The sequence below is a fragment of the Dryas octopetala genome, chromosome 3, assembly GCF_963921425.1.
Source record: "Dryas octopetala chromosome 3, drDryOcto1.1, whole genome shotgun sequence".
Taxonomy (NCBI): domain Eukaryota; kingdom Viridiplantae; phylum Streptophyta; class Magnoliopsida; order Rosales; family Rosaceae; genus Dryas; species Dryas octopetala.
Genome location: NC_141368.1, coordinates 19,218,709 through 19,236,038, shown reverse-complemented (window position 1 = coordinate 19,236,038; position 17,330 = coordinate 19,218,709). Strand labels below are relative to the sequence as shown.

Here is a 17,330-nt window from a genome sequence, read left to right as displayed (position 1 = left end):
AGAATCTTAGGTTTGTTCAAAGCCATACACGTGTCAACTATCCAAGGGAAGACTACCTAGGGTTTTGGGAGACAACACACAAAACCCAGATATATTTCTAAAAATTCTTTGTCAAATGACTTGATCATTCATTTTTTTTGCTCGTTATGCTTGCGTTAATTTTAATGTGTTGATCTCATTTCTTTTATTGCAACCTTTTGTTCTTCCATATTTAATAGCCTTATTTACTACTCTCTTCTTGTATTTATTTCTGGAATTTAAAGTATTCTCCTTTGGAAATTGAGAATTAATCAAGGAAGTATTTATTTTCTCAATCATTGAGTATTTACTATCAGCCCATTTTCCTTTCTTTGCTTGAATCTTATAATTTATATTCATGACTTGTGATTCCAATGGGCACTTTTGTCGGATATGGATCCTAAGATAGTTAATTTCTGAAATTTTTTGTTTATTTATTTACTTACCTTATTTAACCACTCGCCGAGAGCAACATGAACACATCTTGAAACAAATAAGTTTAGCACTTTAGAACCTTTAGCACTCAAGTCCTGGAATGTCCAGGCATAAAAATAATTAGCACAATCATTTGATCCAATTCGCTCTTACTTTATTTTCTATTTCATTTTTAAACTGTTCCAAATACATTATTACTTGGTGGCACGCCCTTTAGCCCAGACTAACTAAGTGATATAGATCCAATCTTAGCCCAATCCATGAGTGAAACATTTTTGTCCATAACAATATCATACATTTTGGTTCAATATATATGAAATGGGAAATCTGTCAATGGAAACATCTGAAACATTTTTGTCCATAACAATATCATACATTTTGGTTCAATATATATGAAATGGGAAATCTGTCAATGGAAACATCTGAAACATTTGGTGGCTCTAGTCCCGGCCAATAAGGCATGGGATTGGATCATATTGATGATCATGAATACCTGGTTTCCCCATGAACCGATGGGTAATTCTTTCGGCTAATTGAAAGGGTCTTGGATATGCTTTGAAGTGGGCTATAATAGATTTAAAAGATAATAATAAAAACTTTTTAATAGTTTTATATAAGGGGTGTTATGGACATTTCACATTAAAAAGAGCTATTAAAGTAAATTTTGGACCTAAGGGGCTAAGGGGTCAAAAAAACTTAACAGTGATTAAATTGGACTATTTAATTAAATTATCCTAACACTTTTAACATTTCTTGATATTATGAGTTGTTATTTATTTTTTTTTGTAGATTTTTTTGAGAATATATAAATATTGAGGTCACGCATTGTAAGTTTTTTTTTTATTTTTTATTAATGAAATATCTTTTAGTGGTGATGACTAATTCATCAAATATTCTCTCTATTTCCCTCTTTTCCTATTTCGGTGTTCATCACATATGTACTTCCTGAAAGCTTTGACTACAATATTACACAAGAGTCCTCTCACTGTCAAATCTCAAGAGTTCTCCGTAGCCTTTCTTTTTTCACATTTTTGAAGGAATCATACAATAAAATTAGGTTTTTTTTTCATATTTAGTACCTGAACTTTGACCATTGTCTTAATGTGGTACCTAAACTTTTATTTGTCCCAATTGAGTACCTAAACTTTTATTTTGTGTCTAATAGGTACCAAAATGAATTTCTGTTAAAATTATCAACAAAAGTTAGGGGCAATATAGTCACTTCAAAAAATTTATATTTTAATTTTAATTTTTAATTTTTTTTGTTTGTTGTGTGTTTTTTTTTAATAATTTTAAACATATAAAGAAAATAATTAAAATATACTTTGACTATATTGCCCCTAATTTTTATTGACAATTTTAACAAAAATTCATTTTGGTACCTATTAGACACAAAATAAAAGTTTAGGTACTCAATTGGGACAAATAAAAGTTTAGGTACCACATTAAGACAAGGGTCAAAGTTTAGGTACTAAATATGAAATAAACCCATAAAATTAAATCAGAACCCCAGTGTTATAATGACTTTTCTTTTCCAAATGAAAGGACCCAGTTGCAGTATTCTACAAGGATCATATGCCTTCTTATTCTTTGGTCATTGGTCAAAAGCTTGCCTTATAGGTGAGAAAATCCAAAGGAAATACCTGACTTTACGGGGAATTCTGACTGTCCATATACAAGACCAACTGATGTCAGGAAATTCATCAGTTGGGAAGTTGAGTGAGTAAGCACTCTTCATACAAGCAGATTTCCAACCCAACCTTTGTTAATTTAGCAAGGACAGCCTTCTTGATACCCAACACACCAAATGGGGTTTCGTAATCTCCCCAAAATTCCCCAAAGGAAATTACTATTCACCTTATCAATTTATACCATACATTTTGGTTCAATAGGAAATAAGAAATCTGTCAATGGAAACATCTGAAACATTCGGTGGCTCTAGTCCCAGTAAGGCATGGGATTGGATCATATTAAAGACCCAATGGGTAATTCTTTGGGCTTATTGAAAGGGTCTTGGATATGCTTTGGAGTGGGCTATGATAGTTTTACTGGGCCTTTTGGCAAATAAGATGGCTTGAGAGTTTATAGTAGCTGCTCCTGCCTTGCCAGCTAGCTAGCTAACACTTTTAGCATTTCTTGATATTATGTGTTGTTATTTTTTTTAGTAGATTTTTTTGAGAATATATAAATAGAGTTCATGCATTGTAAGTTTTTTTTTTTTTATTGATGAAATATCTTTTAGTGGTGATGACTAATTCATCAAATATTCTCTCTATTTCTTTCTTTTCCTATCTCGGTGTTCGTCACATATGTACTTCCTGAGATACTTCCTGAGAACTTTGACTATAATATTACACAAGACTACAAGAGTTCTCCAAATCCTTTCTTTTTTCACATTTTTCAAATTAGGGCCCCAGTGTTAATGACTTTTCTTTTCCAAATGATAGGACAGAGTTGCAGTATTCTACAAGTTAAGACAAATAAATTCTCTTTTTCCATTTTTAAAAATGAAAATTAAATCTGCACGTTTTCCTTCCTCACCACAAAATATTTTTTCTATATCCTTGTGTGGAACTGAGGAAGGTGCACTTGTGTTCAACACCCTCTCTCTCTCTCTCTAAATATTTTTTCTATATCCTTGTGTGGAACTGAGGAAGCTGCACTTGTGTTGAACACCCTAGCCCTCTCTCTCTCTCTCTCTCTCTCTCTCTCTCTCTCTCTCTCTCTCTCTCTCTCTCTCTCTCACCATGGTTGCAGCTGGAAGAGTTCCTGTTGTTGTAGGACGATTATGCATAGTCGTCCTTGTAGTTGTTGTCTTATGTTGTGGAACTTGCAATGCTAAGGATCATCATCAGTGTGAAGCTTCTTCCTGTGGCAACATCCGTAACATAAGTTACCCTTTTCGACTAAAACAGGATCCAGTCAACTGCGGTGACCCGAAATATGAACTGTCTTGTGAGAACAACCGCACAGTACTACACTTGTATTCTGGAATTTTCTACGTACAGTCAATCAATTATGATAACTGCACAATCCGGGTTGCGGATGCCAATCTTCAAAAGGGTAACTGCTCTTCAATCCCCCGTTATTCGCTGGCAAACTATAACTTCAGTTTTCTGAGGGATGATCCATATCGCATTTATCAAAAAAAAAGATTTCATAACAGGACGTATGTTTACTTTGATTGTGACCTTGAATATTTGTCAAAGCCTGTAATTTTCATCACCTGTACTGAAACGCCAGTGAATTCGCCTCTCTATGTGGATACTGCTCCTTGCATCAATGATTCTATGAGTAGTTCAAGTTCTGTTTCATCCCATTCCAGTGGCCATTCTTTCGTTAAGGTTGGCCATTTAAATGTCTCGGAATTGAGGGATTCGTGCCGTATAGAGCTTATGGTTTTGATCACATCGCGCCCGGGTACGAAGAATATGAACCTTTCCTACATAGACATCCATAATGAGCTGCTCTATGGATTTGAACTTTCATGGTTGCAGAGCTACGAGAGAAATCGAAGATGGTTTCATTATATAGAATCCTACATCGATGATGAAACCAACAAATCAATTTGTGGTAGCGTTACTCTCTCTCCCTCTTTACATTTATTTGATCGAATTCAGACATGTCAAGATGAGTTGATATTAATTATTATGTCTTTCATCATGCAGAAGAATCTTTTCTATCCTGGACTCTAAAAAGTGAGGACTCTCTTATCTTATAATTTTCATTTTATTTAGTTACTCGTACGGCTCTCGATTGTGTGAGGATCGTTTTCATTTGTCTTTTCAGTGATCCAATATTCCTGCCCAAAATATCTAAATCAACTTTTTTTTAACTCTCTGTATTTTGTTTTTTTTTTTCGTTTCTTGCAGTTTCCCTTGAGATAGTTCGCTTAACAGGTGAGTTTCAGGTTATATAGTTTGCATGATGTGATAAAATAATTTGGCTCTTTCCACGAGATGAAAATCACATACATGGTCTAATATAAAAAACACAGTTTCAAATAGCCGCATCAAAAAAATAGTAAAATACAATTGTCATAATTTTTTATTTTTTTTATTTCCTTTACAGTAATGGCGTGGGTTGCAATAAAACCTGTAATCGGGATTCCATGTGTGATTGTGCTTCTAATCTATAAATTGAAGAGGCGACACTTATCAATGTATGGCCTTATTGAAGAATTTTTACAAAGTCACAACAACCTCATGCCAATAAGGTACTCCTACTCACATATCAAGAAAATGACAAAAGGATTCAAGGAAAAATTGGGTGAAGGAGGTTATGGCTCTGTATATAGAGGAAAGCTTCGAAGCGGCCGCTTTGTAGCAATTAAGATGTTGGATAAGTCCAAAGCTAATGGGCAAGATTTTATCAATGAAGTTGCCACGATTGGAAGGATACATCATGTGAACGTGGTGCAACTAATTGGCTATTGTGCTGAGGGATCAAAGCGTGCTCTTGTATACGAGTTTATGTCAAATGGATCTCTTGATAAATACCTATTTTCTAAAGAAGGACCCACCTCCTTAAGTTGCAAGAAATCATTTGAAATTTCCCTAGGAGTGGCATGTGGTATTGACTATCTACATAAAGGATGTGACATGCGAATTTTGCATTTTGATATCAAGCCTCACAACATTCTTCTTGATGAGAATTTTGTTCCAAAAATTTCTGACTTTGGGCTGGCAAGATTATGCCCATTAGATGATAGAAGTTTGATTTTGACTGCAGCAAGGGGAACCATTGGATACATAGCTCCAGAATTGTTTTACAAAAGTATTGGAGGTGTGTCATACAAAGCTGACATTTATAGTTACGGGATGTTGTTGATGGAAATTGCAGGCAAAAGGAAGAATTTGAATGCAATCGCTGCCCACTCGAGCCAAATTTACTTTCCTTCATGGGTTTATGATCAATTCAGTGAAGGAAATGAAATAGAAATAGAAGATGCCACAGTGGATGAAAATAAAATGACAAAGAAGATGCTTATAGTTGCGTTATGGTGCATACAAATGAAGCCTAGTGACCGTCCTATTTCAATGCACAAAGTGGTAAAGATGCTTGAAGGAGAAATTGAATGCCTTCATATGCCTCCAAAGCCTTTCCTATATCCACGAGAGAATGCAGTGGCAGTTGATGAAGACAATTCAAAAACAACATGGTCATCAACATCAAATGATGATGTTGAAGAGTCGATTATTTTAATTGAAAAAGCAGGTGAAGAGATATGTACCACTAGTTAGTCTGTTATGTACAAGGGAAAGCTAACATTGCCACTCTGTGCGAGGAATTGTTCTTTCCTATTTGGTAGGACAAATATCAATCTTGTAATATTTAAGAGTAACTTTATGTAACTTTATTCTATGATTTCTATAGTACGTTTGAAAAGTGTTTATATAGTGCTATTGTGCAATATGCATTAGTTACAAGACAATCCACACGTTGGGATTGCAATAATATGAACGTGGATTTGCTCACCCAAAAAAGAAATGTGGATATGCATGCAGGACGATACTTTTGCCTTATGTTATGCAATGTCTTTTGTCATATTTAGCTTCAGAATGTCATGTGGCACCAGATGTGCATAGATAATGGAGAAATTGATTTTTTTTTAATGATTTTAGGATAAAGTGTTTATTGGAGAATTAAATTTGGGAACTAAAGTCTCAAAAATTTTAATCTAAGGACAAACTGTCAATCATGGTATGGTTTAGAGGTGATATTTGTAATTAATCCTAAATATAATTGGTATCTTAGTATCCTAAATATATGTATCGTTTCAAAAGGAAATATGTGAGCAAACTTGGATGAATTTGGAGAAATTCTAAACTCTCCTTGTCAAGCAATACAATATCCATCACTTGTCTCAATATAGGTCCTTAAGGTATGCACTTCTGTGTCATTATTCGTACTAAGCCCACAAGGAGTCTCCCGAAATTTCCTTTGATGTAAAGAAACTCAATCAGCCATGGAAGAATCAAGAATGTCATGCACACAGAACAATTCCCACTCAATCAGACATCATTGCAGTCATTCCATCCCCATCCAATTTCATTGAATTTACGGAAATCATTAATAACCCATAAAGAGGTCAGAATATAAATTAGAAAGCCCCACAGAACTATTACCTTCCATAAGAGAACTGCCATAAGATTACCTACTTGTACTAAAGTCTACAAAATAATAAATTAAAAAGGAAAACCACTCATAGGGCAATCCACCACTATCCCAGGGTGCCATATTCTTCATACACTGATCAAAGAGTCAAGTGCAGAGACTAACCTCTCTGCCATTGTCAGGAAAAGCTACCTCTGGAACGGATGTTAGCAAATGCTAGGATAGTAACATTTGATCGGAAAAGAAATTCCAAGTCCTCATTGGGACAAGTGCATAGGCCATTTCATCTCCAATGAATAGGTCACTACTCCAGCTTTTGTACACTTTCATTTAAGTTTCCTTCAACAGCTTCCCATTGATCTTGATCTCAGTAGCTTATTTTGGGACAATAAGCCTCCACCAACTGGAATTTAGCCCTCTTCGTCGTAGTCCTCCTCATCCTCATCTAGCCTTGTGCTCAGATGTGCGAGTTGAAGAGGGTCAATGGCCATTTTGTCCACATCAGAAAGAGACCATCCAGGGTATTCTTCATGTTTAGTCTCAGAAGTAGGTCCAGCTGATGAGGCTTTAGCTGTTGTTGATGAGGCTTGGGCTGCTGTTGCTGAGGCTTGGGCTGCTGTTGCGGCAGCTTTTGTGTCCTCATTCTCATTTACATTGGCATTCAGGTCAAAATTTCGAACTGCTGCATCAGATTCAACAGGGGCATTGATACTTTCCTTCAATAACTCTTTTGACTCGGAAACATCATCCACTACCGCTCCAGGGCTTATATTATTTGGTTTAAAAAGACGAGTAATTTTGCCTAAAAAGACGTGTAATTTTGCACGAGATAGTTGATGTTCCAGAAGTTCACATACATTGTGCATGACAACTAACCAATAGGAATTTATTATAAATATAGAGCAAGCCCATATCCTTTTAATTTTTTGTATTTTCTTTCCTTTAGGACTAAAAGCAAGACCAAAATTAAAGCTGGTATATGATTTTAAACATCCCTTGGTCAATGTACTTACAATGGAATCAGGCATACTACTTTTGCATAAATATTAAAAAATTAGACCAATTAGATTTGACTTTTGATAACTGATAATTGGGGCCACATGATATTTGGCAATTGCATCTGGTACAAACCTTTTTTTTTTTTTGACAAAAAAATGCAACTACATAAACACAACACAGTTGAGTGTGCTAAAAGGGTAAGTAGATAATCTTAGTTTTCAGTGAGGTTCTTCAGGAGATATAAAATAGAGATAATTATGCTCGGGTTTTTAAAAAAAATAGTTTTTAGATGGAGACTGGTGGTATTTTAAAATTTATAAAAAAATCTTTTTAATTCATAATAAAGTCCTTTAATTTATAAGAAAATTTTTTTAATTCATAATAAAGTCATTTTAATTTATAAGAAAATCCTTTTAATTTATAATAAAGTCCTCCCTTGATTTGAAAGGTATTTCCTCTCGTAAGGTGTAGAATGGGCTTTGAAAAGGTTGCATGTTATATTTTAACTCCGGAACTGGAGTTAAAACCTAACATAAAGCCGTCAAAAAAGAAAAATAAAAGGAATTGATTAAAAACTCTAAATCACTACCGATTTTAGTCTAATAAAGACTCATAAAATGGACTGAACTCTAAGTCTCCCTAAAAAATATTAGGTATTCAATCTGCATAAAAAGCTTCTGGCAAGGTTAAGTTGGGTGATTCTGGCTTGTGTTTCTCTAAATATTGAGAATTTTTGTGCTTTTGGCAAAAGGTGAAAGTTTTGTGACCCATGCTCTGTTGGCTGTGTTTTAGGCGATTTGGTTGGAAAGGAATTTTAGGATCTTCTAAAGAAGAGGTGACAAGGTAGATTTCTTGGGGATAGAGTGCACTTTTTTATATTCAGTAATGCTACACTTACCACATTTTTATACCACAATCTCATATCATCTTACATGACATTCATACATTGGACACTACAAATTAAAAAATAAAACCTAAAAAAGAAAAAGGAAATACTCTTCCAGTAAAGTAATGACACATCAGGTGGGATACAAATGTGAGAAAAAAAATGTGGGATAACTAGCATTATTGTTTTATATTTTATTTCTTGAGTTATTTATTTTTCTGAGGTTACTTTGAATTTCTTTTTTGGAAGTGTTAAGATTTTTAATAGAAATTCTAGAAATCAAAAAGTTTGTTTTGAATTTATAGGAAATTAGTATTCATCGCTACAAGTACGTAGTATTTTTCGGGACATTTTTTGGAACCCGAATATATTTTTGATGAATTGTTAAAGTTGAAAATTGGGAGATGAACATGTGGATTAATCTTGGCCATTAATTTGGATTTAATGATTTTAATCTCATAGTTGGAAAGTTTCCAGCAGAGGGAAAAAGAGACCGACACGTGAAGAAAAGAAGCTTGTGGAAGGTTAGTGAGATAGGTGGGAGGCGCGCGGTGGATTAATCAAAGTCAAGTTTGATTAATCATTTGGCTTGGTTACTTTTTCATTTCAGATTTTTGTAACTCTCTCTCACCTGCATGCATCCGAAACCTCTCTCATTTCTCTCACTTTCATTTCATTTCATCTCTTCCATTTCTCTCACTTCCGTAACTCTCTTTTCTCTTCCACAAACTCCAACCATCCTTATATTAATCACAAACTCTCTTACCTTTTCATCCACAAAGCCAACTCATCTCTCCATTTTAATTAATCATCTCTCTTTTGTCAAGGAAGTTTCGGCTGAAACTTTGGGTTGTACACTTTGATTAATCTATTTTTTGATTAATCACTTCTTTGGGTAAAGGAGAATTCGGAAATAGATGGGTATTTGATTAATCATTTCTCTCTTGTTAAAGAGAATTCGACTAAAGCTTGAATTAATTTATTCACTTTGATTAACCCTTATCTTTCCTTACCTTAAGAGAATTCGGTAGAGGATGTTGGTTAGGACTTGGATTGATTATTCAATCCTTGGTAAGAAACTACATCTTATTTTAGCTATATTAGTTTCTAATTAAGGTTTTAATATTATTTCGGTTTAGTTTATGATTTCTGATAAGTTCTAATTTTAATTAGTTTTTAATTTATTCCTTAGTGGAGGTTAACTAAGGATTACTCCAATTTCCCAATAAATGGACCCGGTGAAGTAAGAGAAGCTGTATATTGGACATTTTGTTGTGGGAATCAAATTGAGCGAAGGATTTCAGATAGGGGGAAACTCACACCCTGCTAGTAGCCCTATTTTACTGCATGTATTATGCTAGTATATATTGAATGCATGAGAAATTTGCATAATTTTGTGATTGTCATCTGTGGCGTAGTTTTTATTCGATATTGTCATCTGTGGCGTAGTTTTTATTCGATATTGTGATAACTGAATTGTTAGGATGACTTGAGAGTAAGAGGTCACTATAGTGTTGACCTTGGATTTCGATCCCTTAAATCTCCGGAGGGGTTATGCAGTTAGGCTAGTAGCAGTCAATTTATTTTGGCATCTAGTCTAAGGTTGTAGTAACCAGGAATGAATACTCTGTTACCAAATCAGTTTTTACTGATAATCCAAATAGGGTGGTAGTTGACCAATTATGAGTTCGGTCATCAGGTAAAGTATTAGGAATGTTCCTAAATGTTTTGAATCATTGTTTGAGCAAGTAAATGATTTCAAACTGATATTGGTTCTCTGGTTATGCAATGTGCTATTTTAATATATTTTACTGGCTATTTAGTAGTAAATATGTTCGTACTATTTTAAAAGTTAGCCAGGGTCACATGAGGGGAAGCTATTATCGTATGTAATGCTTACCCCCTATTGTGCTCTTTGAGTGCAGAGAACGTACTAGTTGAAGACTTTGACTGAGGGTGCGGCCTTGCTACTTGTCAACTCTCCGTTTTGTCGGATTTTGATCCTTTCTTTCTGGGCAGGTCGGTTATGATCATTGTGGATCATTTTTTCCTTGTAAATTAGCGTGTTGTTATCTTTTGGTTTGTTTTGTAAATTATCAAACAACTATCTTCAAGTTGGTACTTCTGCAAATTATCGAACATCTATGTTTGATTGTTCCTCAAGGTTACTTTTGAACTTATCTGTAACCTTGGCGAGTTAGTTTAAATGTAAACACTTTATTTACATTTTGCATTTCCACTGGCAATTTAACTCTAATCCAACCTGTTTTATTTATAATTAATATGGCTTACCTACTTTGAGAATTTTTGGGAGTATAATACCCGAGGTTTGAGTATTGTAGTTTCCAGTATTCTCAAGGTAGATGCTGCTGTAATAAACTCGGGTTTTGGAGCGTCACAGGCCAACTACCAACCTACCTGGTTTATCAGTAAAAACTAAACTGGTAGTAAGAGTATTCATTCCTGGCTATAACAACTTTAGATCGGAAGCCAAAACTGATATCTACCAGCCTAATTGTAAAACCACCTCCGAAGGTTTAGGGATCAAAATCCAAGGTCATCAATAATGTGACCCTTTACTCTTACGTCATCTAACAAATCATTTATCACAATATATAACGGATAAAAGCCATGCAATAGATGGTAACCAAAAACAATTAATGCAACTTTTACATGCATCAATATTTACTTAGCATAATACATGCAATAAAAGGGTCTCTAGCAGGATGTGAGCTTCTCCCTACCTGGAGTCCAAAGCTCGGCTTGATTCTCACAAGTATAAATCTAACTTAACTAATTATTCATGCATTCTTAAAGAGAAAGTAGATATTAAATACTTAGTTATAGATCTCCTTAGCTTAATCTCCACAAATAGAATTGTTAAAACAAAAATTAAAGCCTAATAAGTAATTAACCTTAAATTAAAATAACTTAATCAAGCTCAAGAGTCTTACCTAAAGACCTTACCTAAGCGAGCAGAAAACTTGGCAGAGTTTCCCCACAAATTTCCAAAATCATTAGATGGTGATGTTCCTAGGTGCAAATTAAATCCTCTAGGCACTCAAGAAAACAACCAAATAAATATTTTAAACTTAATTAAGAGACTCTCAACAAGTGACTTGTCTCAAGAAAGCTTTGGAAAGCTTAAGGTGTGAAGAGAAAAAAAGGATAAAGGGTCTTTATTTATAGGCACAAGGGATTGGGAAGTTTCTCTAAACCTTCAATGTGAGACAAAATACACTAAAAAGCACTAACAAAAGGGTTAAATCCAAACCGGGTCATGCGGTACCCGTGGGTAGACGCACGAGTCAGAATGTGAGAAGAAACGAAGTGGGGCGGATGGGTTAGGTCGCGCACGGGTTCAGTCGCGTCCAGATCCTTAGTGGGATCCTCGCATCAAAACAACGCCGTTTTGGGGCCGTTTTAGGGCGTCAGCGCTGAGTAGGCCCACCATCAGCGTCTCTCACGAATAGCATCTCGCCACGTCAGCGTGTCGGTCCGTGTCAGCGCCTCGTCAGCAATTCAAATTTTTCTAAATTCTCCCAACTTCAAAAATTCACAAAAAATACAAACGAGCTTCAAAAATTCCTACGGATTCGTAAGACTGAGTACTAATTATCTATGACATGAAAACATTATTTTTATCTCTAGAATTTTTATGAAAAATCCAACTTCTCCAAATAATATTCCAAAAAATCAAATAATGGCCTAAAATAATTATCCAACTTCAAAAATTCGTAACTCCTTCATCTGAACTCCAATTTCAACGAACCACACATCGTTAAACTCAGAAAAATGATCTCTACACTACTAAGGTCTAACCTTAGTCATTTGGTCTTTAGAAAAATTTGTCAATTCTAAGAATAAAACTTAACAAACTGAAAAATAAAATACGCAAAACTTTCGGGGTCTTACAGTTGAGGAGAGAGAAAAGAGATTTTTTTTCGGCGGCTAGGGTTGTGTTCACGCTAGGCTCAATTGAATTGTATGAAACTGACTTGTGTATATTCCATGCATAATGAATATAATTTTGGAGTGATAATGATTATCTAAGAATGAGCCCCCAAGATCAAAATTCTAGCTCCAAATTTTAGGTACCAAATTTCAATGTGTTTTCATTTTAACTACTAAAAATTTTATGTGATTATTTCACTCTAGATACTACATTTTAGTTTAGCTACCAACTTTAAAAAACGTGCTTCCACCAAGAACTCGGCATTGTTCGATCACCGACCGCTCGAGAGAACTTTTTATTTTTTAACACACTCAACTGTGACTGTACAACAGTCTCAACTTTTTTATTGATTTATTCTTTTTTTAGTGTATGCTAGGCTTAAACATTAATGTTTAATCTCTAGGTTGTAGGACTTCATCACTTAAGCCTAAATCAATAGCATTAATCCCTTATAAACATTGAATTTTTATGAATTTCATACAGTTATAAACATTGAATTTTTATGAATTTCATACTGTTTGATAGTCACAGCTATATAGCAAACCAAAAAAAAAAAAAAAAAACCAACGAAAAACCACCAAGATCTCGACACTTTGGTCGATCGATTGGTGTCAAAAATTTCACATTTTGTACAAGTTTGTGACCTAATCCAAATGTCTTGCACTAAATTACCACCTAAACTAAAAAAATTAGTGTCTTACTGTTTGGTTGAAAACTATTGGTATTTGGTGTTAAGTCCAAATTTTCTATAATTTTAATTTCACAAATTAACACCTCTAGAGGATTTTCGTGTTTTCACATACACCCCTTGAAATTTAAAAAATTACAGCAAGACCCCCTAAGGTTTTAAATCGTTTTCACATAAACCTTAGGGGGTGTTAGTGTAAATGAACCCTAAGGTCAAATTTGTTATTTGGACATACTTTTTTGACAGAATTTTAACAGATCAAAGGTGTTATGTGAAAACGATTAAAAACCTCAAGGGGTCTCGCTGTAATTTTAGAAACCTCATGGGGTGTATATAAAAACACGGAAATCCTCAGGGGGTTTAGGTCATTGGTTTTGAACGGACCCGAGAGCTAAATCATAAGTAATTGTGCTACATACGTAGCAGCCCATTACAAATCTAGTACAATTCTAAATTTGCATAGTAGTGTATGTTTATTAATGTATCATAATTTATCTTTTTCCATTTTAGTTAATGGTGACTAAAATAAAATTACAAAAAGGTAGATGGTGTAATTTGTAAATATGAAAATATTTAGTGATTTATTTATATAACTAGCCCTTATTTTGATCTTATTCCTTGGGAATCATCTTGAATTTTGTTTTCTCTTGATCTAGATATATGCTAGTCTTATCTAAATACGATATATGGTCTTAATTTCCCACAAACACTTTTTCTTCACTTTTTCAAGTAACCGATAAAATTAAATTGGGCCCAACTCTAATGACTCTTTTTTCCAAATGAAATGGTCCCGGCCAGTTGCAGTATTCTACAAGTTAAGAGAAATAAATTCTCTTTTCCGCATTGATAATTAAATGAAGTTGACAATGTTGCTTAATTCCTGACCACAAAATTTCTCCATATCCTTGGGTGGAACAAAATTTCTCTATTCTCTTTTGTGGAACGCCCTCTCTCTCTCTCTCTCACCATGTTTGCAGGGAGAGTACCCTTTCCGGCACCAATATGCATAGTCCTTGTAGTTATTGGCTTATACAGTGTAGCTTGCAATGCAAACACTACAAGAAAAAAGGGTTTGGGAGAGGAACGGAATTCGTCGCCCAAACTTTTGGGCGACGAAATTGGTTCGTCGAGAAATTATTCGCCCAAAATGTGTCGCCCAAGAGTTTGAGCGACGAACCCATAAATTTCGTCGCCCAAAGACACCTGGGGCGACGAATTTTTTTGTCTCCCAAAACATAAAATTCGTCGCCCAAAGCATGTTTAGGCGACGGAAAAATTTCGTCGCCCAAAGAGGGTTTGGGCGACGAACACACATATTCGTCGCCCAAACCCTCTTTGGGCGACGAAATTATCCGTCGCCTAAACAAGATTTGGGAGAGGAATAGCTAATTTCCTCGCTGGAACGTGCTTTGGGCGACGAACACCCTTATTCGTCGCCCAAAAAGGGTTTGGGCGACGGATAAATGTCGTCACCCAAACCATCTTTGGGCGACGAATAAGGGTGTTCGTCGCCCAAACCCTCTTTGGGCGACGAAATTTTTCCGTCGCCTAAACATGCTTTGGGCGACGAAATTTGTCCGTCGCCCAAACGTATTTTATTTAAAAAAAAATTTTTATTTAAATTATATATATAAATTTAATATTAAAAAAAAATCTTTATTCAAAAATTATATAAAACAAAATTAATAAATTTATATATCCAAAATATCCATACAAAGTAGAAACAATTTAATTAATACATACATACAAATAACTAATGGCCCCCTAGGTCAGTAGCATCATCGACACCGGTGGAGGAGTCTGGCATGCACTGGTCAATGTTGGGCGGCAGCACAAACCCAGGTACAATCCTGGCCAACTGGCCAAACATCTGCTGCATCTGCTGCACCTTACTCGTCTGCTCCGCATATGCCGCTCTCGATTCTTCTAGCTGACCCTTCAACAACTGCACTTCAGTGGTCAGGTTGACTATATCTGCAGATGGCTGAGATGAAGACCCGGCGCTGAGATCACGAACCCAACCCGCTCCCATTCCGCGTATCTCCCTACCACGCCTAACACCCAGTGTCTCCGTCATAATACGAAGACCGGCATCGGGATCGGGGACTGAGATCGTCTCCAACGGAGTGTCCGGAGGGTACTGGCTGGCCACCTCCTCCAAATAACTCGCCTTCTTGGCGAGCATCTCAGCCTTCAAAATATTATACACAAGTTAGGAATTAAGAAATCAAATACAAAAATTTAAATTTGTGAAATAAAACTAAAATATAAAAAACTAACGTGCTTCGCCTTGCCCTTGTCGTTGCCGGGTCGGGCATAAACATCTCCGTAGTTGTCGACCTCCGGAAATTGCGAACCAGCCTGAAAAAGAATGTAATGTTGACAAAAACTCAAACAATACTAAGGAATATATATATATATTAAATTAAATAATAGCGCATCTGACGATATGACTCCACCCGGTATGAGAAGGGCATGGAACCACCATGATGATCAATCCTTGCGGGCGCTTTCCGGTTCTGAAGATTGGCATTCGACTTCCTCTGTTAAATATGAAGCAAATTGGAAATGCACATATTAGTGTATACACAATAAAGGAATAACATAAGAAAAAATAATTTTGAAGTCCTAAAATGATATAACATACCAAAAATTCCGGACTCTGAAAATGAGTGCACAACCACTGCCACTGATCAAGCCGAGCTGCCATCTCCGGAGGAGGGCTGGCCAATGCCTCATCTGCCGATCCAAACATGTTATATTCTTTGTGCAGCTCGTGCTTCCATTGTGCGTACACTTTTCTCAATAACTTCTCCATATACCTAGCTACATCCGGATCCTCCATCCAAATGTCATAGTTTACCTGAAAAAAATGCAATTATCAAATTGTTAGGAATGATCAAATTAATTATTTTATATTAATCGAAATATACTCACAGAAATGGAGCCCATAATGCTCCTCTTGATGGCGTCATCAACCTTTTCCCAACTGGGAAAAAGCATGGGGCATTCACCACGGATAATCGATCCGACAAAGGAAGCGAAAGTACTATGGACCTCCTTGCTCGGTCGTAGGTGACCTTGCTCAATAACGATTCGAATCCTCTCGTTCGTCGTGCGAGTGATTCGCGACGCCTTCAACCCTCTACTTATCCCCCTCGTGGTTTTGGTACCTAGAAAAGCAAATATAACATATTAATTTCACAGTAATCTTATAACATCTAAATAAAATTAAACATAAACACAAGTGATGTGAAAACATTTAACACAAGTGATGTGAAAACATTTTTCTTACTCTCTGATGATGAGGCAGTACGAGTGGATGATGCAACATTATCATATGCACCATAACGGTGACCCCGTCGGGCCCTCCGTGCCGACTGAATCCCAGACCCAGTACTAGATGAGAGATCTGGGGATATCGCCGGGGTCGAGTCGCCCTGGGCTATGAGGTCGGGCTGGGCTGCAGGGGCGGACATAGATGCTAAAGTGGACCTCCGAGATCCACCCCTGTTCGAGATCAAACTCATCTGCACAATTCAATAAATATTTATGTTAGTAAAAAAGAAAACTAAAGTAATAACTTACTAATCTGAATCATCATTATCACTTACTAATATGAATCATCATTATCAATTACTAATCTGAATCACCACTAGAAATACTCATTTCATCATCATCATCATCGATACCATCAACATCATCATCTTCATATTCATCTTCATCTTCATCTTCATTTTCATCTTCATCTTCATCATCTTCATCATCATCATCATCATCATCGATGAAATCATTAACATCAATTCGGGGAAGTGGCCCAAGATCAATTGATAAGGCATCGATCTCAATTGGAGGAACGTCATGTATCTCGACTTGTTGTATGATAACATCATTGTTGTATGGATTAGGTATGGTCGAAGATGAATCCTCTTGATAGGCCACGTCATCCTGATTTTCTTTTTCTGGAATATCCCATATATTTCGATTCTGAATCATCTGAGCTACTTTCCAACCCACACCCGCCTTAGGGTCATCCAGATAACATACTGGTTTTGCCATTGTGGCAAGAATAAATGGATCATTCTCATACCATCGAGTGTTTGTATTCACAGATATTAAGTCGTAATCGAGTTTAATATTGTTGTTCCTATTCGGGTCTGTATTAAACCAATCACACTTAAATAACACAACTTGAAAGCGATGCGAGTACAAGACTTGATGTACACTCGTCA

General features: G+C 35.8%; 3 protein-coding genes across 3 annotated transcripts; 1 reads left to right on the top strand and 2 right to left on the bottom strand.

The window, feature by feature from the left end:
• The first annotated feature begins 3,192 nt into the window (after window positions 1-3,192).
• Window positions 3,193-5,774, top strand: LOC147291604 (LEAF RUST 10 DISEASE-RESISTANCE LOCUS RECEPTOR-LIKE PROTEIN KINASE-like 2.4). Its single transcript, XM_086234824.1, has 3 exons — window positions 3,193-4,026; window positions 4,326-4,352; window positions 4,525-5,774. The coding sequence occupies exons 1-3, from the start codon at window positions 3,201-3,203 to the stop codon at window positions 5,694-5,696; spliced, it is 2,025 nt and encodes a 674-aa protein (XP_086090950.1). The 5' UTR covers window positions 3,193-3,200; the 3' UTR covers window positions 5,697-5,774.
• Window positions 5,775-6,980: 1,206 nt separating this feature from the next.
• Window positions 6,981-7,436, bottom strand: LOC147291603 (uncharacterized). The gene has a single exon (XM_086235985.1). The coding sequence runs from the start codon at window positions 7,434-7,436 to the stop codon at window positions 6,981-6,983; it is 456 nt and encodes a 151-aa protein (XP_086092111.1).
• A 7,329-nt stretch (window positions 7,437-14,765) lies between these two features.
• Window positions 14,766-15,457, bottom strand: LOC147291602 (uncharacterized). Its single transcript, XM_086238681.1, has 2 exons — window positions 15,379-15,457; window positions 14,766-15,289 (listed from the first exon to the last, which is right to left on the bottom strand). Exon 2 carries the CDS (start codon window positions 15,281-15,283, stop codon window positions 14,852-14,854), a length of 432 nt encoding a protein of 143 aa, XP_086094807.1. The 5' UTR covers window positions 15,284-15,289; window positions 15,379-15,457; the 3' UTR covers window positions 14,766-14,851.
• Window positions 15,458-17,330: the final 1,873 nt, after the last annotated feature.

What these genes read in the sequence shown, in the direction of transcription:
- LOC147291604 (XM_086234824.1), top strand. Translation starts at nt 3,201, where the DNA reads ATGGTTGCAGCTGGAAGAGTTCCTGTTGTTGTAGGACGATTATGCATA. An exon ending in AACCAACAAATCAATTTGTG is followed by an intron (nt 4,027 to 4,325) that starts GTAGCGTTACTC and finishes CGTTTCTTGCAG; the next exon opens with TTTCCCTTGAGATAGTTCGC. An exon ending in TGAGATAGTTCGCTTAACAG is followed by an intron (nt 4,353 to 4,524) that starts GTGAGTTTCAGG and finishes TTTCCTTTACAG; the next exon opens with TAATGGCGTGGGTTGCAATA.
- LOC147291603 (XM_086235985.1), bottom strand. Translation starts at nt 7,436, where the DNA reads ATGCACAATGTATGTGAACTTCTGGAACATCAACTATCTCGTGCAAAA.
- LOC147291602 (XM_086238681.1), bottom strand. Translation starts at nt 15,283, where the DNA reads ATGCTCGCCAAGAAGGCGAGTTATTTGGAGGAGGTGGCCAGCCAGTAC.